This window comes from Rhizoctonia solani, chromosome 7 (assembly GCF_016906535.1).
Source record: "Rhizoctonia solani chromosome 7, complete sequence".
Taxonomy (NCBI): Eukaryota; Fungi; Basidiomycota; class Agaricomycetes; order Cantharellales; family Ceratobasidiaceae; genus Rhizoctonia; species Rhizoctonia solani.
The window spans coordinates 1,626,956-1,651,001 of NC_057376.1; the positions used below are offsets into that span (position 1 = coordinate 1,626,956).

At 51.1% G+C, this 24,046-nt stretch overlaps 6 protein-coding genes across 6 annotated transcripts; 4 read left to right on the forward strand and 2 right to left on the reverse strand.

The window, feature by feature from the left end:
* Window positions 1-79: 79 nt before the first annotated feature.
* Window positions 80-2,925, reverse strand: RhiXN_06692 (RNA recognition motif protein; the record flags this gene model as incomplete). Its single annotated transcript, XM_043326508.1, has 13 exons — window positions 80-146; window positions 221-292; window positions 356-389; window positions 451-473; window positions 526-573; window positions 624-725; window positions 784-818; window positions 871-918; window positions 968-1,918; window positions 1,968-2,120; window positions 2,171-2,299; window positions 2,351-2,458; window positions 2,506-2,925. 13 exons carry the CDS (start codon window positions 2,923-2,925, stop codon window positions 80-82), a joined length of 2,190 nt encoding a protein of 729 aa, XP_043181940.1.
* Window positions 2,926-4,674: 1,749 nt separating this feature from the next.
* RhiXN_06693 (haloacid dehalogenase) lies at window positions 4,675-5,572 on the forward strand (the record flags this gene model as incomplete). Its single annotated transcript, XM_043326509.1, has 6 exons — window positions 4,675-4,825; window positions 4,877-4,935; window positions 4,983-5,019; window positions 5,072-5,137; window positions 5,193-5,355; window positions 5,410-5,572. 6 exons carry the CDS (start codon window positions 4,675-4,677, stop codon window positions 5,570-5,572), a joined length of 639 nt encoding a protein of 212 aa, XP_043181941.1.
* An 83-nt stretch (window positions 5,573-5,655) lies between these two features.
* Window positions 5,656-6,025, reverse strand: RhiXN_06694 (ribosomal protein S6; the record flags this gene model as incomplete). The annotated part of the gene is made up of 2 exons (XM_043326510.1): window positions 5,656-5,824; window positions 5,874-6,025. The coding sequence occupies 2 exons, from the start codon at window positions 6,023-6,025 to the stop codon at window positions 5,656-5,658; spliced, it is 321 nt and encodes a 106-aa protein (XP_043181942.1).
* Window positions 6,026-6,322: 297 nt separating this feature from the next.
* On the forward strand, window positions 6,323-18,480 carry RhiXN_06695 (E3 ubiquitin-protein ligase HUWE1; the record flags this gene model as incomplete). The annotated part of the gene is made up of 25 exons (XM_043326511.1): window positions 6,323-6,361; window positions 6,421-6,717; window positions 6,807-7,563; window positions 7,623-7,883; window positions 7,933-8,004; window positions 8,058-8,264; window positions 8,317-8,496; window positions 8,555-9,204; window positions 9,244-9,535; window positions 9,590-10,051; window positions 10,102-10,224; window positions 10,275-10,343; window positions 10,391-13,049; window positions 13,110-13,274; window positions 13,330-13,339; window positions 13,392-13,746; window positions 13,796-13,865; window positions 13,914-14,056; window positions 14,107-15,130; window positions 15,190-16,295; window positions 16,344-17,110; window positions 17,185-17,709; window positions 17,771-17,953; window positions 18,015-18,324; window positions 18,389-18,480. 25 exons carry the CDS (start codon window positions 6,323-6,325, stop codon window positions 18,478-18,480), a joined length of 10,818 nt encoding a protein of 3,605 aa, XP_043181943.1.
* Window positions 18,481-18,831: 351 nt separating this feature from the next.
* RhiXN_06696 (HMG (high mobility group) box protein) lies at window positions 18,832-20,042 on the forward strand (the record flags this gene model as incomplete). Its single annotated transcript, XM_043326512.1, has 4 exons — window positions 18,832-18,913; window positions 18,973-19,148; window positions 19,201-19,321; window positions 19,396-20,042. The coding sequence occupies 4 exons, from the start codon at window positions 18,832-18,834 to the stop codon at window positions 20,040-20,042; spliced, it is 1,026 nt and encodes a 341-aa protein (XP_043181944.1).
* Window positions 20,043-22,749: 2,707 nt separating this feature from the next.
* Window positions 22,750-23,493, forward strand: RhiXN_06697 (Metallo-dependent phosphatase; the record flags this gene model as incomplete). The annotated part of the gene is made up of 3 exons (XM_043326513.1): window positions 22,750-22,841; window positions 23,103-23,391; window positions 23,473-23,493. 3 exons carry the CDS (start codon window positions 22,750-22,752, stop codon window positions 23,491-23,493), a joined length of 402 nt encoding a protein of 133 aa, XP_043181945.1.
* Between the last annotated feature and the right edge of the window lie 553 nt (window positions 23,494-24,046).

The window sequence follows — 24,046 nt, forward strand, 5'->3', positions numbered from 1 at the left end:
ATGGGTATACGAGGTTATTTTTTTTCTTGTTGGGAGGATTCTATGCACAATGATCGTCTTGAATTTGGCGATTGTGCATTTAGTGTACAACCCACTGGGCTGGCCGTGAGCGAAAGAACGACGGGTTCGGCGGATACTGCTCCCGACTGTTCCAAAGCAACAAAAAAAAGCACCAGTAAACAAGTCAGATTGGAAGATCCCGGCTTGAAGAAAGCGATACTTGCCAGGGAAAGATTGAGGCAACCCAACGTGTTCGCCCGATGAATAGAAGATCCTGGGGCGCCATACAGGTCTATTACACATTAATAGTCTATGATCAATCAATTGTTCTAATATAGTGTGTGCCACAGCCTACCTCGTGTCCATGATAGACGAGTTTTTGAATTTCTCTGTCAGGTGATATGAGTTTAATTCAAGAGTGGAGTGGGAACGAATGAAAAATAGACTGACCAATGAGGGCTTCTTTCCCTTGACTTGATTAGACGGTCAGTTGATCCATTCGAAGATTCCGAGAAGAGAACTTACTAGTTTGCGTATCCCGCGCCAAGGACCTTTTCGGACGCATACATGTTCCTGGTAAACGGTTGAGTGAATAGAGTAATGCTGAGTTGCGTGGAGCATACCATTTACGCCCTAGTCTAGCTTTCATAAACTTTAAGAGGTCGGATATGTTGATAAAGTTGACAAAGGCGTAGCCGACGTTGCATTCATTTTGGAAGTCAAAACTGGAGGGCGCAGAATTAAGATGGAACGCAAGCAAAACATGTCAAGAATGTAACCTACCGAAGGTAGAGAAAGTCGATAGCGCGCGGGGTTACCTAGACTAGACGTCAGCTCTGTTGGCACGTAACACGGACGGACGGCACATACAACTTCAATAAAATCAATCAAGTTCTTGGTGCTCATTTTATTGGGAATCTGCCAGCAGATGAGTAACTCGAGAACCAACTCCGAGAACACTACTCACATTCTTCAACATGATTGTCGTACGAGTATCCAACCCTGCTTCGATCCGTGCAATGTCGACCCGGTTTCTCTCCGGCGGAGGGTCCCGAAGAAGGTCGAGGACGGCCCGAGCGCTTGCAGGAAGGCACATATGTGCAGCGCTGCCGCCTAGGCCACTGCTCGAGCGCGAAGAGTGGCTACCACGCACTTGGATAAACCCATCGAGATCGTCGACCCGCTCGTCTTCCTCGTCTCTCTCGACAGCGGCGGACGTCCACTGATTATTCGATGGCGGAGGAAGCGCCTGGAACGGAGGCAGGGACATCTTACGACCGAGACCGGCAGGAGTGGAGGGGGCGGTGGAGACCGTGCGATCAGACGGGAGCGAGAACAGAGGGGTCGAGTCTTTACCAAAGCTCGTACCGGTTCCAAAAAGTTTAAACGAGAGCGAGGTCGCGGAGCTTGCACTGGCGCTGGCGCTGTCAAATGAATGGGCAACTGAGCGCCGGCGGCGTGGCTCTTGGGAAGGCTCCTGCGGGCTGTGGTCGTCTGGGTAGGTTGGGAAGGGGACGCCTGGCGAGTGAGCGTCTGATAGAAGGTTGTCGGTCGAGGAAGCCGAGCGCGGAGAGCTTGAAGGGAAAGCGGAGCCAGTAGACGCGCGTCGGCCATAGCGAGCGCGATGATCGAATATTCCAGAACTGCTCGGGGTCGTAGGAGTATCGTCGCGCCCATCGGATGGGAAGGGAACGCCTTCGATATATGCGTGTTCATCCTCGGGTGCTTTGAGGTCAGCAGCTTGGAGAAGGTTCGCGAGCTCAACATCTTCGGCCGCGTTGCTGGAGCGGCTGCTGGATACAACATTCGAATGGGGGTCGGCACTGAGGTGTACAATAGCGCCGTGAAGTTTGTGGTTATTGAGAGTGACAATAGCCTGCGCACTGTCGCGCGAATCAAAGAACTCGGCGTGAAAGCGCTGCGCATATAAGCACCGGTTCGACTTAAAATGGAAAGATGCGGCTCACTTTGTAATGCATTCCTACGACACGGAAGAGCTTGAGATCACCGAATGTCGCCAGTAGACCCTGCATTTGAGGGCCGAGAAGTGTGGTCCTTCCAACAAGGGTAACGTAGACACGTGAGTCGCTGTCGACTAGGACAGGGGAATCGCTCAAAATCTACGAACAGGTCAACCCAGCGACGAGCAGTAGACATCAAGTATACCCACCTGTTTCAGTTCGGGGTACGACGGAATACGTGCGGAGAGTGTGTGCGCTTCAAAGTACTTGTGGGGATTCTCTTGGATTTTGGAAAGTGCCTGAGATGCATGGCGGCTGTCGTAGAATGCAAGAATGACCTGGCCGCAGCGTAAGCAGCACGTGTGGACGTGCGAACGAGATGAACTTACCACACCATGCTCTGCTTGTAGCCGTACGAAGATACCACGGAGTTGGCCCAAGGACTCCAAAGTAGTCTTGAGATCATCGCCGGAGGCGGCACGAGGGATACCCTCGACCTGCAACAGGGATTAGTGGATGTAGGTTGATTACTAAAGACACTGACGTAGAGGAACTTGTCGCTTATGCTGGACGCCTCCATGCTTTCGGGCGATGGGCGACGCTCGCCTGGGGCTGGACGATGAGAGTTGCGGATCTTGGGCATGGCACGTCGCAGCGCTTGGGCAAGAGGGTCGATGCGCGGAGCCGGGGACGGAGACGGGGAGCCGTTCGGAACCGACAAACGTGGAAGCGCCTTGGCTGTCAGGCCAGACGGGACAAACGCAGGCGCTTGCGGATGCAGCTGCGAGTGGATGGCAATGTGCGCTGGCTCCTGCGCATACTGCAGCGGCAAACCAGGGGGAGACGATGGCGGGATACTGGCAGGGAACATGAACGGGGGACCGGAGAATGCCGGGTCATAGTAGTACATAGGTAATGCAGGAATGTGCGTCTCGGGGGGAGACCAGTAGGGATGTGGCGGCATGGCAGTAGACAGAGATCAGCGCTTGGTCGAGGGGGGCGTAGGCAGTTGTAAGGCTAAGTGCTCTGGTCGGTGCTGCCTATGAGGACGGATCGACTGTAAACCCAGATAAACAATCGTGCTTCTTCGAAAAGCTCTATCATGGGGTCCGAGCTTGCCCAAGGAATCTTTACTTCCTTTTCCGCCGCTGAATCCATATTTCCCTAACTCACGATTAGGTGGTGTTTTCACTCGGCTTCCCCGATCATCGCTTCAAAAGCGTGTACCCTTACACATACCTGATAGGATAGATTAAGGGCACCCCACCAAGGGCATGATGATTTCAGCTACCGTACGTCGCCGCACGCGACTTGGACGTCTCGCGTGTGTGGCCGAACACTCAAACATACCCCTCAGCCACCCACGTGTGCTGCGTAAATTGTCACCCAAGCACATCTTCCCGTACCCGACAGGTTACCAGATCAAGGGCTGAACAATCCGTGGCCTTAATGTTGATCAATTAATCCAAATTAAGAAGCCCCCGGTACTGCCGTAATCAAGAGTCCATCACGTGATCGAGGACAACACCTGCCTGGCATCAGACCAGTGGCTTTGATCTAGTCGTTTTAGCAGTCGCCGCCACCGAGGCAACCTTCTCCCACTAGCTATTTGATCTGACAACCACTTGGGCATACCTGTCAAAAGGTAGCGGAAACTTTTTACAATAGCATATCAAATTCAAGAAAAACTGCCCGCACTGATCTCCGAGAGCCACCATTTTCGGCATCGACCCCCCAACTTGCCTGCGGATCATAATTCCGCATAGTGGCGAGGAATAGACTTAATCTCTTCGCGCTGAGATGAAATCTAGAGCCATAGCCCACAGTGTAGATGCCACTTTGATATTCGAGAATCAGACGGTGACTTTCTATCCATGTATGGTACTCGTCGTCACAAGTCTGAATCTTACCTGTAATTCAACGTGGACATGATTTGCAGTTACTCTGAGATTATCCGGGGTCTGAAACGTAAAATTCGAGTTCCAATATGCGCATGGAAATACCATAATTACGTCTGGCTCGTTTGGGGTCATCGATGTAGTTAAATTTATTCACACGGACTTTAGTTCACGTGTACTACTCGTGTGCTGGGGGTTGATTAGTGGCTGCTTGTAGCCGAGGGATAAGGGGCTTGGTTATCTAGCCACCACCATCACCGCCAAAACGGGGCTGCCAGCAAGCATAAATGACGATTAAAATTGTTTTCTTTGACGCACTGTTTACGATTGTCCAACCCCGAAGACCCACTTTTGAACAGGTGAGTGGCATCCATAGCCTTGTCTGAATCCGGGCAACGTGCCGGCCCGCCCCCGTCAGTAGTTGGCCGGGAGATTGCCGGGTTTGGGGTTGTGTTGGGTTTGTTATGCTGTATACTATTCTCGGGTACAGTCTAATCCCCTCTGATCGTTTGATCGACGTACTTGGAATGGACAGGTGGTAAACATTAGACTGACAATCTTATAACCTATATCGACACCACTTTGCCGCTTAAATCCAATTCTGTTCTTTGGAAAACCTAAATGCTTTAGATCGAGCATTTACAGCAATTCGATGTCTCTCCCCCTCGATCTGTGACTTACGTTCGTGTTGATCGCGCAGTACCATCGAGTCCTGACACCCAAAGTTGGTCCACTGGATTCAGTTTTACTCAAGGGCTCATTTAAAACGGGTGAGTGTTTGAGGGTTGCGTTTTGATCTGATTAATTAAACCGCCATGTGCGTCTGGACAGCACTGAGACAAGTCCAGCGCGAGCGACCAGCGTATGGGGACGGCAAAACGGGACCAGTCGAATCTGATCCAGTGAGAAGTTGGTGGAGAGAAGTCATTAGCAGAACCGCGCTGGGCGCAGGAGCCGATCCACAGAGTAAGTAGGGGTCCGAAGGAGGTAGATAATTCACTAAGAGGGGTGTAACAGGAACAGAAGATCATTTGGACGAGGCGGTAACCGAACTATTGCATATATTCTCGTCGAAAGTGAGTTATGGGCTTCTGACGCACACCTGGTACGACTGATCTACTAGGAAGGATACAAACTCTCCGATGGAGCTCTACAAACTAGTAAGTCTACTTGATCTGATGTACCCTAGTCTAATTCCAATCCCATAACCAGTAAAAACACTTAATAACGAACTAGGCATACGTACGGGTTTAGTATCCAATTGTGATTCCCGCATTGGTAAGTCAGTCTCTCTTCTTCCCCACCTGTACTTCGAATTCATTCAGGCTGGCAGTCGATGCCCTGCGAGATTTAAAAGTGGCAAATCATCTTGACCCAATGGTATTTTCGGAATTTGAGAAGTGCGAGAAACCCGATGTGCGGATGTGGCAAGTCGCCTGTCAACGAGCCGGAATGGAAGTGAAAGAGGCGGTTCATGTAGGCGATGAATTTGATGCGTGAGTTGACCTTTGAATTGCGCCTATGGGAGTTCAACTTATGTGTAATTATAGGGATATAGTGGGCGCTACGCGAGCAGGAGTAAGAGCCATTTGGTATCGTCCGTCTGGACAAGACACACATGTTGAAGAAGATGCGACGATAATTGTACCTGAAGGAGTCATAGTAGCGAAGAAGCTGACCGATGTAGTCGATATTGTGAGAGGGTGGAACTAGGCGTGAGTGTGTATATAAATGATATTGTCAACGAAGACATGTGAAGTGTAATGGCGAGCAAGGAGCGAAAGCGAACATAAAACTTATATCAAACTACCGTAAGATATTGTCTTTTCGCGAGGCTTAACAATATCCTCCAATTTCTCACCCAGCTTGAGTGCGTTTACTCGAATCACGCGGGGGTCTTGACGCATACGTGCGCCCAAAGCCTGCATGACTTTTGGAGATGCGTCAAAGTGCATGGTCCAATAACTACGAAGGCATAAGAACAAGTCATTATTCAAGGAAAAATATGACACACTCTCCGGTTGTATGCCATTGCTGGTGACTACGCATGCGCTGAGGTAGTACCCTGGTTCCCATACTCGTAATCTTACGAACGACGCCACCATGGTTCATAACATGCTGGGCCGTGACCGTAACAAGCTCTTTGATGTGTTTCTGAGAGGCCATAATTAAAACAAGCCACCTAATTTAGATCAGGAGGTATTCGAGACACATACATATTCTCTAAAATGGCTAGAAATACATAGTAGCTCGTAGAATGGCATGATCTCGGCTGCAGCGAGAAGTTTGAGTTTGCTCACAAGAGAGAGATCATTTCGCTTAGTCATCATATACAGTTACGGCGCTAAAGGGTCCAATTGCTTTCTTGGTTGACGCAAGTGGCTCGCTCAATTCGAACACGCTCGTCACTGGCCTTGATCTACGCGTAACCGATTATCGCGGCGAATCTTACATTCCGCCGCGATGAAGATACAAAAACAATCTAAGAAAGTCGGGCAGCCGGTACGATGTTGTTTACTGTCATTACTTGACACCCTAACACACAAACCAAATTCTTCTAGCATCCCGAAGTGGCAGCCCTTATATCGACACTTATCACTACGCCTCAAAGTGAGCTCGCCAAGTTCATAGAAGACATTCCTCTGTGGACCTGGCCGCGCTCCGATCTTAACTCATGGACCAAAGTCCTCAACCGATTCGATGCTATCTTCAACGATTTAATCGACAAATATGACCTCAATAAATTACAACTGAAAATTTTCGACGAGGCTGACAAGAAGCTACTGCTCGAGCTGCTCAGGTTCGAGCGAATGCTGTTAGAGAACTCGACGAACCGGAAGCTCTTTGCATCCTACGATGTGAGTTTATATTTTGGGTGAGCGGTTCCAAAGAAGCGCCACCTCGTTCCACTCGCCACGGATCACTGATCGTCGCATGCTTTGTCCAGCGGTTGAATGCACTTCTCGCGACTTCAGACTTGGATGTTTTGGTCGCTGTCCTACAACTCCTACTGCGTCCATCGCAGCAATATTCTTCACAACCGCCAACTCCTCATTCACTCAACATCTCGGCTCCAAGGCTGCAAGCACTTGCTATGCGATGGCCCGGCCTACGAGAGGCAGGAATAGAGTTACACGAGCTTTTGGATAAACCGGCTCAACCTGTATCAGCCGTAGCGAAGGTGAAGGCTCCTGAGACTAGTATTCGCTTTGGGTTCGGTACTGGTTCAAGCGGTTTTGCAACACCCACCCAAGTAGCTACCGGTGCTTCCACTCCTCGAGCGGGACTATCCTCTTCCGGACTTGTCCCGAGTTCGGGCGACGTCACTTTTCAATTTTATCGCAAGACCGTTTCGGCAACCCAAGCACAGGAGCCCAAGGCCGAGTCATCTGAGGTAGAGCAAACGCCTACTCGGGCATCGGGCTCACGCCCTGCTTCATCTTCAAATCCATTTTCGCCATCCAAGGATGCATCCACAAGTACTCCTCAGACGGGAATGACCGTTGTCCGGTTGACGGATCTACAGAACCCAACTAAAGACTACATGCAAATCGTGGCCGAGGCTATTCAAAAATACGACATTCCCGATGAGGAAGTTTTCGAATTGATGTGCCGCGTCCGCATTGCACGCGTTTTGGGGCCCGGCCAAGAGCATGCACGCGAAAAGCTCGCATGCGTCCGATTACTTGCCATTGCCATCTTTGGTTAGTATTTCCCTCAACAAACTGTGATTCTGTCGACTTATCGAACCTTGTTTTTGCAGCACACACCCAATCAGAGACACTGGCGCAACAGCAGCTTTTCTTGTATGAACCCGACCTTACACATCACCTCGCTGAGTTGATCCACCACGATCGCAATGTTCCGGTATCGGTTCAGGTTGCGGCTGTCAATGCGCTTGATGGAATAGCACGTTATCGCCATCGCTCAACCGAAGTGTTGGCCGCTGTAAATGCCAATGTGAGCCACGGCATTCTCATGGGTTCCTTGCGCAAGGCGGTCGATGAGATCGCAAAGCCGAATTGTGAGTAAAATTACCTCATACGAATAACTCCCGCTCAGCCATCCTTCAGCTCCTATGCCAAATGAGTTCCCAGAGGCCTTACTCGGTTTCATCACATATCTTGCTTCTCAGTCTGCAGGAGGTACCCAAGTTGTGGGGGCCGGCCTCGTGCCTCAGCTCATTCTTTTGGTCGAGAATCGTCAGCAGAACGTATGACAGTGGTCTCGAAAGCCATGCCATTGATCGACAATTTGCTTTACGGTTTCCCTACTGCTTTCCAGCTGTTCGTGAATGCGCACGGTGTTGAAGCAATGGTTGATCGTATCTTGCATGAGGTCACAACTAGTATCGAATCGTATGGCGCTCTTGCAAAAGCGTCACCACCCAACGGCGGATCATCAAGTATATATTTTTCATTGATTTTCCGCACATACCAACTCATCATATTTTTTAGGCCTGCTTCCTTTCGTAAAATCTTCCCTCCTGAAACATATTATTCGCTCTATGCATCGGATGATGCAATCATCAGGGACAGCCGAGGGGCTACGGACCTTGATTGATTCTTCCCTGGTCAAGTCAATCAAGTTGATCATGGAGAACAAGATCTTATTCGGCCCACCGATCTATTCCATTGGTATGCTAGTTTCCAGCTGTCAACACATATGTCCAACTAACTCTGGTTGGCACCACAGCCATCAACATCATGGCCATGTTTGTGCACAACGAGCCAACGTCGCTCGCAATCCTGCAAGAAGCTCATGTACCAGATGTCTTTTATGGCGCGATTGAAAGTGGCATCGAGCCTGCGATTGAAGCTATCACTTCTGTGCCAAATGCTATCGGTGCACTTTGTCTGAATCAGACCGGACTGAACCAGTTTAACGAGCACAAGGCAGTTATGCCCACCTTCTTCTCGATGTTCACTAGCGAGCCTCATATCAAGGTTCTGCTCGAGAAGGACAACGCGAATGCTATTGGTGGTGCGATTGACGAGCTCATACGGCACCATCCCTCGTTGAAAGATGCTGTATTCGAAAGCGTTATTGGTACTCTGCAAAAAATTGAGTCTTTGGGAAACAGCTTCCAGATCCCCAAAGATCAGGAGAATATCTATAGAATGATAAGCACTACATCTCTCCAGTCTACGGGAACAATCCAAGAGCCTCCTGTTGCATCTTCCTCGACTTGGTTGCCCACCGGTCAAGAATCTGCCCTTCCTTCTGGAGCTGTTACGCCCGCTGCTGCGCCGGAGGCTGAAGAGGCCGAATCCATCAAGCCCGAACGAACGGAGAATGTCATTGCCTCCTTTATCGATATCTTGTGTCGGGCAAGTAGTGTGTTTGTATGCGTGTTCACCGTGATCTAACCTTACCACCTATAGTTCTTGGATGGGATGTTCCAGCATATACCTCATTGCCAGGAGTTCGTCGACAGCACCGACGGTTTGGATCGGCTTGGCCACCTGTACACACTTCCCTGTCTGCCCCTGGGCTATGGCTCTTCATTGGCGGCCGATTCAATGGTTCAGTTGCTGCGCTCGATGACCGAGGTGTCAGCTACGAAAACCCTGGAATCGCTCACCAAGCAAGTCCAGCAATCTCTGGAGGAAACAAAAGCATTCTGGGAAGAGCCTTCCGACAAGTCTAGGTTGGCGCAATTGATGGAACGAGCAGGTGCGCAGTTTAGAGTTTAACTACAACCCTATCATATCTAACCTGAGAACATAGTCCATGGCAATGTCGACGAGGCTAATGCCGAATATCGCAAATTATTTACTCTCCATCTTCGGGTCAACCTACTCGCTGACATTTATACAACTGTGGGATATTCTCATAGCCGTGGAGGACCCCCTCTTATCCAAACCTTGACGGGACCCGATTCTGGAGAAATTCTTCCCAAACTTGGCGCTCTTCATCGAGCCTTTGTTTGGGAGCACGCTGCGCTCAAATCAGCATTAGCTGCGCAAGGTGTCAAGAGCCAGAACAGCTCGGTTACAGAGAGCGAAGAGCTTTTGTCTCTGAATCGCCCTCAGGACGGCACCCCTTACCATGATGCTAGTGCAAACGATGCTTCCAATGCTTCCGGTAGCGGTGGTGTTAGATCTCTTAAAACAGCTAACGAGCAGAATAGCCATCTCATGCGTCATTTGGCCGAAATGCTTCCGAGTGCATTAGCACCGTTTTTCCATGGTACAAGAGCTTTATTTCACACCGGTGCATAATGACTGATATAGTTTTAGCTGTTGTCAAGGTTCTCGCTCCAAGTAGACGAATCTCAGATCCCGATTATCGCAAGCAAGGATTTAACGCTGCTCTCGTGGTGGCTAATATATTGAAAGAGCATCTTACCTGGCGGCCTTCTCGTAAGTCGAACCCCATTCTAGCCAGTGGTATGTCCTAACGCTCCTCCCAGCCGATCTCCATGCAACCTATGCCTATGCAACCGTTATGCTAAATCTTCTCCAAATATTGATTTTCGATGGTGTGTTCTATAATGCTAAGTCACTTCTCACTACTAACTATATGCAGAGCGCCAATCAGCTGCTGTTCAAACCATCCTTCTTGTTGCCTTTTTTCGCGTCGACGGCCAAGAGCGTGTAGTCGAGCTTGTCAATAACTGCCTGAATGCGGCTGATCGTATTTTTGCCATCCCCGAACAAGACCAGACGCCCGAGCAAAAAAGCGAGTTGATTTACGTTCTTGGCTGTATCAAGATTGCACTTGGTTTGCTTCACCCCCTTGTGTCGTCTTCGCCGATGCTTGAATCCCCTCAAACGGCGCAACTAACCACTCACGGCAAGGACGAAAGCGATGAGGATTATTTTGAGCCGCACGTGTTTTTGATTAGATCTCGAGCTACGTTTATCCCCATCGCGACTAGACTCTGGAATTCCCCTTGGTTGCCCAAAACTATCCCCGACCTGATCAAAGGAGTAGTGAACACTGTTCTCGAAATCATGAAGGGTGACAGGGAAGATGCTCCACCTGACACGACTTCATCCAACGCTTTTACTGAGTTCCTGCGCTCGCGCGCATTTATGCAACCACCGGCACCCCGGCCTGTGGACGAAACCCGGCTGCAGACATTGATGGACATGGGTTTTTCTCGCGAAGCAGCAACTCGTGCGCTCATTATTGGAGGGAACAATACCACCCGTGCTACAGATTATCTTCTAACCCATGGCGAGAGTGTAGAGGGCGAAGGAACTTCCAACGAGCCAACGATCCCGCCTCCAGCGGAAGCCTCCTCGATGCAAACCGACGATCCAGAGGTGGATTCCCCTGACCCAGCTTCCGAAGAGAACAAGTCGGATAAAGGAAAGGAAACGGCCCATGATACCAAGGTGGTTGCCCGCGATTGGGCCAAGGAACTTCAGGAAGCTCGCCAAGCTCTCCGACCCGATATTGGACCCCGTTTGCTAGCCCTCGCTGATAAGGATCCGCAGTTAGTTTTCGACCTTAAATCTGCCTTTATTGGATCAAGCAACTCCTATCAAGCTAGCTGCCTGGACTCTTTATTCGAAAGTCTCGGTACTCTGACTCCGAAGGATTCCGCTTTTGCGACTCGCTGTCGCCTCCTTGCGGTGGTACTCAACACTGCCGGTGCCGACGACTATGTTCCCTCAAGCGAGAAAGTCCGTGGACTGACCGAATACCTGTTATCTATTTTTGTCAAACCATTGGATGGCCCGGCTGATTGGTTAGCGGGATATCTCCTTGTAATCGAAGTGCTCCTTGTAATCTCTGACGAGATCGCTCCGGTTCAACTACCCAAGGACGATGAGCCTGTCCCAATGGTTGCTTTCAGGACACACGATATCTCAGCTACGCGCAGGACGGCTTTCAAATTATGCCTCGAAATACTGCCTCTCCCCGCGTTAACGAGTGACGATCTTTTGGCGGTATTCAGGCTCTTGATCATTCTTACCCGGGACCATAGCCTAGCGGACGAATTCCTTTCCAGCGGTGGGCTACAGCACTTGCTTTCCGTGTTCAACGATCCCTCGAAGGAGATTAGCAACGGACAAATCCATTCACTCATCATTCTGAGACATATCATCGAGAGTCCACAGGTCTTAAAGCAAATAATGGCCAGTGAGGTCAAGAAAGCTTTTCCCAGTAACCGCAATCGGCCTATAGAAGTTGCCGCATTTGTGAACACATGTCGAGGGACTGCGCTCCGAGACCCAGAAGCATTTATTGAAACCGCAAAGCAGTATTGTGAGATGACAACACCCACTCGACCTGGATCCAGTCAAAACTACGTTGCGCTGACTGCTGCGGCATCGGGAGGAACTGACCAATCCCCTCCCGAAAGTAGCTCTGGACCGAAGACCGGACAGGACTTGGACGAACGTCTGATCCAGTATCTTGTGAACGAACTTCACCGCGCGGGACGGGTTGCTCTCGAAGCTCTTGCTGAAGACGCTACTCCATCGTCAATAACCAAACCCTCTCAGCCTGACGCTTCGGTGACTGCCGATGAGGCTCGAGCAACTACTCCTACTCCTGGGACTGCACCCACTCAAACTACTGAACCCGCCACGACGGTACCTCATTCCGACTATCTATATGCGTGCTTCCTTTTACAATGCCTTGCCGAGCTCCTTCTCTCGTACCCTTCCTGTAAACTCGCCTTTATTGCCGCTGGCAAGAAAAAGATGAGTACGCCCAGTCGCGACGGCAGTAAATCGAAGAGCACCATTCTATCGTTTTTGCTATCCGATCTGCTCTCCTTTGGGAAGATCTATGGGCAGCCTTCCGAAAAGGCTAAGCGTCGAATTGTCATGTCTCGATGCGCAATGGAAGTCGTCCTTGCTCTCTGCACATCGCCAATGTCCCAGCAGGCACCCACTGATCTCAAAGATCTTCCGAGTGACATTGTACATATTCGAAAAACCGTGCTGGAAACTCTGGGGAAAGCAATCAAGGATACATCGAATGTTGGTTCCATCGAAGCCCGCTATGGGCGGCTCATCTCTCATGCAGAGCTTTGCTCTCTGCTCCTGACACCCCAGCCAACAATATCCTCCAAGCCCGTCCAGGACGATGTCACCATCCATCTAGCCAAGATTATGCTCGAGAAGAATTTTGTTGGAACCCTTACCAGCGTGTTGGGGGAGCTCGATTTGAATTATCCTAACGTCAAGTCTCTCATCTCCGCAATTCTTCGTCCCCTGGAGTACCTGTGAGTCACGGTGAAACACTTACGTATTTTTAGCCGCATCTGATAATGATTATCGTCCAGTTCGAAAGTTGCCATTAAGATGGGTCGATCTGACAAGAGCAAAACATCACTTGCAGTTGATGAGGAATCCGAAACTTCGTCCAGCATGTCAGTCGATGATGATGAAGAGGAGGAATCCGAAGTCGAAGCAGCTAACGATCTCTATCGCAATTCGGCACTCGGCATGTAAGTTTGAAGACCAGTCAAATTTAAACGTTCGTACTCACTAAACTTTCATTAGGTTCAGCGGAGTAAGTACTTGCGGGTATAGCTCGAAAGCGCCACCTGATTTATACATAATAGGAAATGGAAGAACAATACCCTCAGGACGAGGAAATGGATGACAGTGAAGAAGAGGGTGAAGAGGTTGAAATGGAATTTGGGGATGAAGATACGGGCACGGATCTTTCCGATCAAACAAGTGACGATGAAGAGGATGACATCAATGCCGAAGGGGAGCTGGCCATCGCCGAAGGAGATGAATGGGAAGATGAAGACGAGGAGATGACAGATCCAGACGAGGATGAGGAAGAAGATACCGACGAGGAGAGCGAGGACGAAGCAGGTCTCACCTGGGATGGTGGTGTAACAGCCGCAGAAGCCATCGGGGAGCCCGGACCAGATGGCGAACTTGAGCGAGAAATGGACGATATGGCTGGTAAGTTATTGACAGCCCCTTGTGGTATCTGACTCTGAACTTTATCCAGCGGTTGATCTTCAAGCAGCTCTTGAGGAAGACGGTGACGACGCCGAGCCAACCTCTGATGACGAAGAAAAGTAAGCAAACCTTAAATCCTTATCAATACGTGCCTAATTTTGTATTAGCGCTCTGGAACAAGTTGATACGATCCCTGTAGGTGATGAAGACATGGCCCTGGACTGGGATGGACAACAGCCTGGTATGCAAATACTCAACGGCCGTGGCTTCTTTATGTCAACAGACGATGGACATCGGAGCCGCTTGATAGGTGAGTAAGAAAGATGAGTTAATCGTACGCATATACTCAGTCAATGTTAGACGATGGAGAGACCCTCTTTGGACGAAGTCGCGGAGTGGCGGCTGCACCGTCCCTGAGCGTTTCAAGCCACCCACTCTTGGAGAACCCAGAATCTATTCGTGCCAACAATCAAGCCACTTCACGTTCTTCGAGGCGATCGGCCCGTAGTGGTCCTCCAGCTGTTCGCGGTGCTTTCAATGAAATGCTCCAAGTCATTGACAACATGATTGGTGGTGAAGGTGCACAACTCATGCAGCATCTTCTCTCTCAGCATCCTGTACCCCCCGGCAGCACTCTTGACATTACGACAAATCCATCGGGCGGGGGAACTGCGATTATGGCCAGCCTCACCACCCAGCCTCACCGTCACAGTTCTTCACGACACGAGCGCCACGCCAACGAACCGCGCGAAGTTCCGGAGTTCTTGCCCATGGCCACGGCGCATAGATGGCAAGACGAAACAAATATCACCCATCATCGATTTACGAACGAGCGCCTTCGTAAAATTTCTGACCACCTAATTCTTGCATTGCTGCCCGCCTTCCGCGAGAAAGTGCGCAAAGAAAAGGAGGCTGAGAAGGAACGAGCGGAAATAGCCGAACGAGAACGCGAGGAAGCTGAACGTATTGCCAAGGAGGAAGCCGAAAAGGCAAAGCAAGTTATACCTGAGCCTGCTACTGCGCCTGCTCCTGAAGAATCTGCTCCGGCACCAACGACTGAACCAGTTGCCCAGACCCCTCAGGCCGAAGACATCGTGATGGAGGAGTCTTCAACCGAATCCAAACCAGCAGATACAACCGGGACCCCTGCACCTGAAGCTTCGAGTGCTCAAATGGATGTCGATGCTCAACCATCAGGGTCGGGCTCCGGAGGTGAACCTCCAGCTACAACCAATTCGGAAGCGCCTCCTGAACCCCCTGCTGAGCCACAGCGTGTAATTGTGCACATCCATGGTAATGAGGTTGATATTACCGATACAGGCATAGATCCTACGTTCTTGGAAGCATTACCTGATGATATGCGCGAAGAGGTCTCAACCAGCATGTGCGTGAGCAGCGAGCTACACAGGCGATACAGCCACGTCTCGAGGACACCCAGATTAGTGCCGAGTTTTTGGACGCCCTCCCTCCGGATATTCGTGCGGAGATTTTGATGCAGGAGAGTGCGGAGCAAGCCCGGATGGAGCGTGCGCGTGCACGAGCTGCTGAACAAACGGCTGCTGGTGGACCTTCCGATATTGACCCAGCGAGCTTTTTGGCCAGTCTAGACCCTCAACTACGACAAGCTGTTCTCCTGGAACAAGACGATGGTTTCTTACAAACTCTACCTTCAGCTATGATCGCCGAAGCGACTTCCATGAGAGAGGTTTTTTCCGGCCGAAGATATACGGGTGGTGCATCACGCGGTACGACTTCGGGCACCCGCCATGAACCACCTGCGCCTCGTAAGCCGGCTGCACCTCGTGACTCGATTCAACTTCTCGACAAGAATGGAATCTCCGCCCTCGTGAGACTATTATTCTTCCCCCAGTTCCCGCCTCGCAAGAGTAATTTGCACAAAATTTTGGTCAATCTCTGCGAGAACTCGAAGACACGGGAGGATTTGTTCGTGCTCCTACTTGGAATTCTCCAGGATGGAACCGCCGATGTTGCTACTGTCGATCAAAGTTTCTCTCAGATGTCGGTTGCCAAGGCCTCCACATCTCCCACAAAATCCATCAAATCCACCTCCGTATCACAAGAACCCAATCCACTGTTTGCACATCTCAACGGAGAGAACATTCCTAACCTGGTGGCACAACGGTGCCTCGATACATTGGGCCTGATTGTCCAGGCCAACGAGCGCTCGCCGTTATACTTTTTGACAGAACATGAGCTACCCGCCGGAATGAAGCGTGTCCCGTCATCTCGCAAGGGCAAGGGCAAGGAGAAACATGCGCCACAGACTCATTTCCCGGTTGTTCAACTACTCGGACTACTTGACCGGCCAAACATACTCAATTCACCGGCAATGCTCGACTCTATTGCGTCCCTGCTCGCTTCTATCACCAAACCCCTTTCATCACTCAAGACTGCCCCACAGACGCAGACGCAGGCAACAGAGTCAGTCTCAGCCCCAACGCCGGCACCCACAGCGGAGAACGCCCCGACCGATTTGTCATCTGCCCCCACAACCGGCTCGACCGATAACAAGCCTAGCGATCAAACCGGTAAGTGCCACCCATCAGTCATATTCGTCGGCCCTAACCTATCTACAGCCACCAAAGAGCCTAGCGAAGAAACGCCCGAATCTATCTTGCGCACGCATCCACCCCAGATCCCTCACCACAACTTCCGGCTTATCGTCAATATCCTTACCGCAGGAGAAGTGTCAGGCAAGACGTTTACGAATACACTCGGCCAGATCCAACACGTTTCTGCCCTATCGGGTGCGCGTGATGTAATTGCCTCTGAACTCAAGTCCAAGGCACAAGAGTTTGGGATGATACTGTACAACGATTTGGACGACCTTGCGAAAGCACTCGAAGAAGCCGAAGCGAGCAAAGATGTCCGAGGACCCGCTATCGCCAAATTCTCATCTGCCTCTTCTGATCAAGCCAAGCTGTTACGTATTCTCAAGATGATTGACCTCATGTATGCGCCAAAGGAGGGCCAGGACAACGAACCAAGCAGTGCGGACGAAGAAAAAGTGGCCGCGATATACGAGGACTTTAGGTTCCAAGGATTGTGGCGAAGACTGGGTGACTGCCTGGCTGTTGTGGAGCAAAAACCTGATCTGGAACACATTGCCACGGTGCTACTGCCCCTCATCGAAGCGCTGATGGTTGTCTGCAAACATGTCAAACCACAATCAACGGGTGGGCGCTCGCACTCGCAATCGTTATCCCAATCACAGCGGGCCCTGATGTCACCCCTTTCTCCGTCTACGCCCCGAGTCTCGGCGAGCGACTTGTTTGTCGAGTTTACCGACGCGCACCGCAAGGTTCTCAATCTGATGGTCGAAACAATCCGTCGCTCATGGGTGGTTCGTTCTCGCTCTTGGTGCAAAACCCACGTGTGCTCGATTTCGACAACAAACGGAATTGGTTCAATCAACAGCTCCGCAAGCGCTCGCGCGACGCTCCTCATGGCACGCTTCAACTCAACTTGCGCCGCCCCCACGTGTTTGAGGATAGCTTCCAGAATCTGCAGCGCAAGACGGGCGAACAGATCAAATACGGCAAACTAAGTGTGCGGTTCTACAACGAAGAAGGCGTCGACGCAGGAGGTGTTACACGCGAATGGTTCCAAATTCTGGCGCGGCAAATGTTCAACCCGGATTATGCGCTATTCCAGCCGTGTGCGGCGGATAAGTTGACGTTCCAGCCTAACCGCGCGTCGATGGTGAACCCGGAGCATCTGTCGTTCTTCAAGTTTGTTGGGCGCGTTATCGGCAAGGCGATTTACGACGGACGCCTGATGGATGCTCACTTTGCACGGTCGCTCTATCGTCAAATTTTGGGCAAGCCGGTGGACTATCGTGACGTCGAGTGGGTTGATCCTGATTACTACAAGTCCCTGATCTGGATTTTGGAAAACGATCCGACGGTGTTGGAAACCACGTTTACAGTCGAGGCCGAAGAAGTGAGCTTAATCTTAATAAATATTAATGAGGTTTGAAATTAATGACGGAATTGGTTTGTAGTTTGGTGTACACAAGGTCGTGCCGCTCAAGGAAAATGGAGACAAGACTGTCGTGACAGAAGAGAACAAGAAGGAGTTTGTGCAGTTGTCGGCTCAGTACCGACTCTACACGTCCATCAAGGACCAAATCGAGGCGCTCCTGGCTGGATTCTACGATATCATCCCCAAGGAACTGATTTCCATCGTGAGTGTCGAAATGAAACCGTGAGAAGTTTTGTGGAGCTGGATCTGACCTTTTGTGGCAGTTTAACGAGCAAGAGCTTGAACTCCTAATCTCGGGAACGCCAGATATTGACATTGATGAATGGCGCGCCGCCACGGACTACAACGGGTACAGTCCGAGTGACCCAGCGATCGTGTGGTGGTGGCGTGCGCTCAAGTCGTTTGACCGCGAGGAGCGAGCCAAGGTGTTGAGCTTTGCGACCGGCACGTCCCGCGTGCCACTGGAAGGGTTCAAAGACTTGCAGGGCGTCCAGGGGACGCAGCGATTCTCGATCCATCGCGCATATGGGGAGTCGGACCGTCTGCCACAGGCGCATACTTGTTTCAACCAGAGTGAGTGAGGTGGTGGTGGGTAGATGTGTAACGAGGGCTAATATGTTCTCTTTCTCCCCTCCAGTCGACCTTCCGCAATATTCATCGTATGAGAAACTGAGGACGCAGCTGTTGTTGGCGATCAACGAGGGAGGAGAGGGATTCGGATTTGCATGAAAAGAAAAGTGGTGTAATATTTATAGATGAAGCTGAATTGATGCGCATTCAACGTTGATGATGGATGAATGGAGAGGGCCGGGACTGGTCTGATGATGACTGGGGAGGGAGAGAGGGTGTTGGACCGGAGATAGCATGAGGCGATCCGAGGCGGGCAGAATTAGCGCAGATCCTTCTCTCGATCAGCGGGGCTTCTTGTGTTTGTACAAGTCAACAACGGGTGGCCCTGTTGGGTACACTCTGCCTGTGACTTCTGGGCCTGCGGGGATCGCCGACCGGAAGCAGCGGCTTTTCTATTCTTTTAAAACAAGCTCTGGTTCTCACCTCAGCACTCCCCATTGATATCCCACCATGTCCAAAGTTCTGCCTGTTACCGATATTCCGCCCCGACGCACCTCTGAGCCGTCTGACGACAGTCTCGACGATGCTAGTGGTCAGTCATCAGCTGTCTGTCTATATGATCTTTTATTCATATTATTGTCTATATTGCAGACAACGACGCGCTCATCACCCAGGCGCTGAATCCGGATGGGACTCCGCGGCGTCCGATGAACGCGTTTATGATTTTTGCCCGCCGTCGTCGCCCCGAGATTACGGCCAACAACCCGCCTCTGCGCACCGGCGAGATCTCCAAGGTCCTGAGCTCCGAGTGGGCAGCGATGAGCTCGGTTCGTACCTCATTCCCCTAATATATTACATTTATCTCACATTTCTCTTCAGGAGAGCAAGCAGTTTTATCTCGACCGTGCACGCAAGCTCAAGGACAACTTTAATGCGCGCTGGCCCGACTATGTCTACCGACGCCGACCGAACAACTCGCGCAAGCGCAAGCGGCCTGATGGTAAGGCTCCTCACCGTGCACTTGTGACCCCGGCTCATCTTTTTGTTTTCCTTTTTTTTTTCTTTTTTTTTCAGTCCCATCGTCGGCGCACCCTGCCATTCGTCGAACCTCGCCTGGGTACGAGCCAGTTGTGCCGTCGAGCAAGGTCAAGTACGAGGACGGATACCAGCACCCGCTCTTGCCCAGCTTGCCTTCGACCAACGCACCCCTTACGATGGTGTATGTTAGCGAGGCTGAACGCTCCATGCCCCCCTATGGTATGATCTCAGCCCCCTATCATCGCGGAGCAGCCACCCCGTCACTCGCATCCAGCATTCTGACGTCGGCCTCTGCATCTCCGAGATCCGTCTCTGGCTCGCTCCCCTTTCGTTACAACGAACCGATCGGTATGACGAACAGCCCTCCGAACCGTCGACCAGGCGCTTGGAAAGATGCAGTGCTCTCCCCCGAGAGCTCCGCGGCGTCTTCAGCTCGCCGTACACAAGCTATCTCCCCAACAGGAGCACCGGCTCGTTTGACGACTATGCCTCTTCGCGCGATCCAGATCGCCACAACGATTGGACACCAACGCCACCCCATGCTGTGCGCAACAGCCTGGCTCTTCCAGCCTTTACGTCTAATCAGTCGTTTCCCTCATTTGGCCCCGATGACCAACAGCCTCCTAGCTCGAGTTCAGACTTTCACGCATTTCAGCCAGACTATCCGCCCCCAAGCGGGCTAGTTCCAGTCCACCCTCACTTTCAGCGCTCCTGATAGCATATAGACACAGACAGGGCGAGAGAGGGGGATACACATGCACACACAAGTCAGCTGGTTGGGAACAGCAGCGCCACCGGTTTCACCGCTCTGATCATCACCCACTTTACGCTGTCAATCCCTGGCTTCCCTATCCCGCAATCCTGGTTCACCTCGTCTCTGGTTAATCTTTTCCTATCCCGTCTTGTTGTTGTGCGCTGTATGCCATCGCCTGCTTTCGCCTAGGTTCTCTACTTCTTTCTTCGTATGGTTGGTCGCCCACTCTCTCTGTTCTCTTCCCGTTATATGACACTGTTTGGACTGGCCCTCGGCTTTTTTTTGTTTTGTTGCGTGTAACCTAAAACTCCGTCATAAACCTGACTCTGTGCATTACTCTTCGAGCCCGTGTATAGACTTGCCAATGCTTTTTTGTAACGCACACGGACTCGTGCTGTATATCATTCCTCTTTTTGTTACTTTTTCTCTCTTCTTGTAGCTACCTAGCCTGTCAATTTCAATCGCGTTGCGAGCAAAAAAAAAAAATACAGTAAAATAGAATAAGAAGGTGAAAAAAAGGCATTTTAACCTTACGTGTCTTGGTGCGGGGGGTTCGCAATACATTGCATGTAATACATTCGAAGCCCTCGAATCCATTCAGTTGTCATACAGTAATTTATCCTCGACTCGAACTGATGCAATTCAGTAAAGTACAGGCACCCGCCGGTCAAAATCAAAAATAACAAAGCTCGGCATCACCGCGGCGCACAAACATACCCCGTCGCCGATCACATGACGTACCCCCCTCATATCATTCCGCCCCCCCTCAAACTCTAATTATCCGACCACGACACAAGTATGGGGTTCGACCTCGACGCATGCATCGAGCAGCTCCTCCGCAAACAACTTTTACATGAAACATTGCTACGAGAAATATGCGAAAAAACAAAGGAAGTCTTGATGCGCGAAAGTAATGTCGTGCATGTGATGGCGCCCGTTACAGTCGTCGGGGATATTCACGGGTGAGTCGTCGGCCGTACCGTGCGCACACTCTCGGTCTATAACCTGACTCTCTTTTCTTTCGCTTTGGGAATGGCTCGTGGGCCGGGACATGCGAACCGGAATCGACTTGGTGCAAAAGCCAGTTTTACGACTTGATCGAGATATTCAGGATCGGAGGGTATCCCCCGCATACCAATTACTTGTTTCTGGGTGAGCACGCCCCTCCCCCTTCCCTCCCCTCCTCTCCTCCGTCCCATTCCTATCTCGTGTTTTTGGCTTTCCGAGCGCCGTCGAGACTGACGAGTGACGCGTCTGTTCCATGACGCATCCTGTGCTTGCGGTGGCTGGCACTAAACCTGTTATGTGGGGGGTGAACGCATTTTTGAATATCTAAAAAAAATTGCTCGAATTTTCTCTCCTATTCTCCGACCTTGGGCCTGTGGACTCGTGGACTCGTGGATGATGTGTATATGGTGGTGGGGGGTCTCCATCACGTTCAGGAGATTATGTGGACCGCGGGCTTTTCAGTGTGGAGACCATCTCGTTATTGACGTGTCTCAAACTACGGTACCACATCGTGTGCAGCTGGTTAGGGGGAACCATGAGAGCCGGGCCGTGACCCAGGTGCGTACAGTGATATATCTTGATATCGGGATGGCCTCTCTGACGGTTGGTTTTGATTTAATTCCATGTATATCCGTAATTGCCTCCGCGCTTGGCGGCCTAATCACAAAACAAAATTATATATCCCCTCGATAATCAACCTATTGACCTTGGAAATATCTAATTCTGGTCTAATTCTGCCTTGCGAACCTGGGTCTTGGGCCAACCTACGTTTCTATTCTTTGCATAAAAAAGTCCTATGGGTTCTACACCGAATGCGTACGAAAGTACGGTTCCTCGAGCGTCTGGACGTATTTCACGGACATGTTTGACTATCTCACGCTTTCGGTCGTGATCGAAGACCGGATATTTTGTGTCCACGGAGGTTGGTACCCTTGTATTGTTTGTCCTCTAATCAACCCTTCGAGTATTACACCCCCCCTCTCCCCCAATCAACCCTTCGAGGATGGCCCTTGGTGATCGAACTTTTCATTCCAAGGCCCAGGTTTTGCGGTACCCCCCTTCCTGATTCCGCATCTCCCAAACCTCTCTAGCCGTACATTCTCTCCCCTGCCCCAAGCATTTGTCGTACCCTCCTCCACACTTTCCCAACCGTTCGCTGTATCGCTTCCGGTCCGGACCGCATTCGCCGCACCTCTAAATCGCTGCCGCGCATATTCCTTTTCCTCGCTTCTCACACTCTTATTGGCGCATGCACATTTTGATGCGCCCTCGTTCGGGCCAAGGTCATAATCCCCACGCGCCATATTGTTTATCCATTTGCTTCACTATCCGTAACTGAATCTTCAACAGGTCTTTCGCCAACGATCCATTCGATAGATCAGATCAAGGTCGTTGACCGGTTTCGGGGTGCGTCCTGATTCACTCCATTGCTTGTGATTCCTCTCTTCGCCACCCCATCCCCCTCTTTCTCTCCCTCTCCCTGGTCTCCACTTCTATCCCTATATTGAGCCTTCTCCGCACCCCCTCTCTTCACCCGTATGCCGGACTGTCACGGGTCCAGAACCCAACTCACCCCCCCCCATTCGATGGTCTCTGAGTTTTACGCTCCGCTACTAACCCCAAGCCACATGCGCGCAGAGATTCCGCACGAAGGAGCGATGGCCGACTTGGTCTGGTCAGATCCAGATTCGGAGAAAGAAGACTTTGCGATATCCCCTCGGTACGTTGACGTAACTCAATTCATTCAACGATCGTCTTGGTCTCGGTCTTTGCGGAACTACAATCCCGGGAATCTCAATGGGGATGTGTTCTTGGACCAGCGCTAGGAATCGGATGGACCGGGGTCATTGTCGACTGCGCGCTTTTCGTTCTCCGACTCGGCTCTGGACGATCGTCTTGCTGCGATCGCACCAGTGCAGCGGCGACTGGCGGGGGGTACTACTCTGTATACGAATTTTACTGATTCTTGTTGCTGTACCAGAGGCGCTGGGTATACTTTCGGTTCCGGCGTGGTCCGCAAGTTTCTCGAAACGAATAATATGCATCATATTCTTCGCGCGCACCAGCTGTGTATGGAAGGATTTACTGTGCTATTTGATAATAGACTCTCGACGGTGTGGAGTGCCCCAAACTACTGTTATCGGTGCGGAAACTCGGCGAGCATACTCGAGGTTGGACCGGGGGAGACGATGCACTTCAACGTCTTTGAAGCCGCACCCGAAAATCAGACGGACGGACCCAGTCAGCAGGTCGTGGGTGGAGCAGCCAAGGTAAGCTTTTCCTCGCAATTCCTGATCGGCCTGATGTGCTCATGAAGTTTTGGTGGGGGTGTCCACGGTACGTGTACACAGCTTCCGGAGTACTTCTTGTGAGTGCGTGGATGTGGGTATATGCGTGTACCCGTACGTGTTCGCGTCTGTTGGGGAAGGCGACTTTTCGCGAGAGGTTAGAACTAGAAGTCCGTTGTGCGCCCATACCTATCTTGTGCATATTGCTTTGTATGATCCGTGTCGGAGACCTGTGCCCATTCCTAGCTTTTTCTCGGTCCTTGCTCGACTCCATGGATCCTCGCGACACCACGTTGCCTATCGTTCGTTCGCTCGCTCTGGCACATAAACTATCGATATTCTACCCCGCCACGATGTCGAGAATAGCCTATTCAAGCGTAGCACGCAAATCGCTTCATCAGTATTCTCTCTTTTGTCCCGAGGGAAGTTACAAAGACAAAGAAAAGATGGATGCTGATGCGCGCTAATGAAAGATTGTTCGTATCATATCACATCTGTCAGTGCATGCTTCTCGTGCCGAGCCCCGCGCCAGGTCGTACGAGTGCGAAACGTGGAGGCACGCGGTGTCCATCGTTCAGAAAGATGATTCTATCGAGCCGCCACATGGCTATCGCCGCTCCAGTCCTTGGTGTCCTGT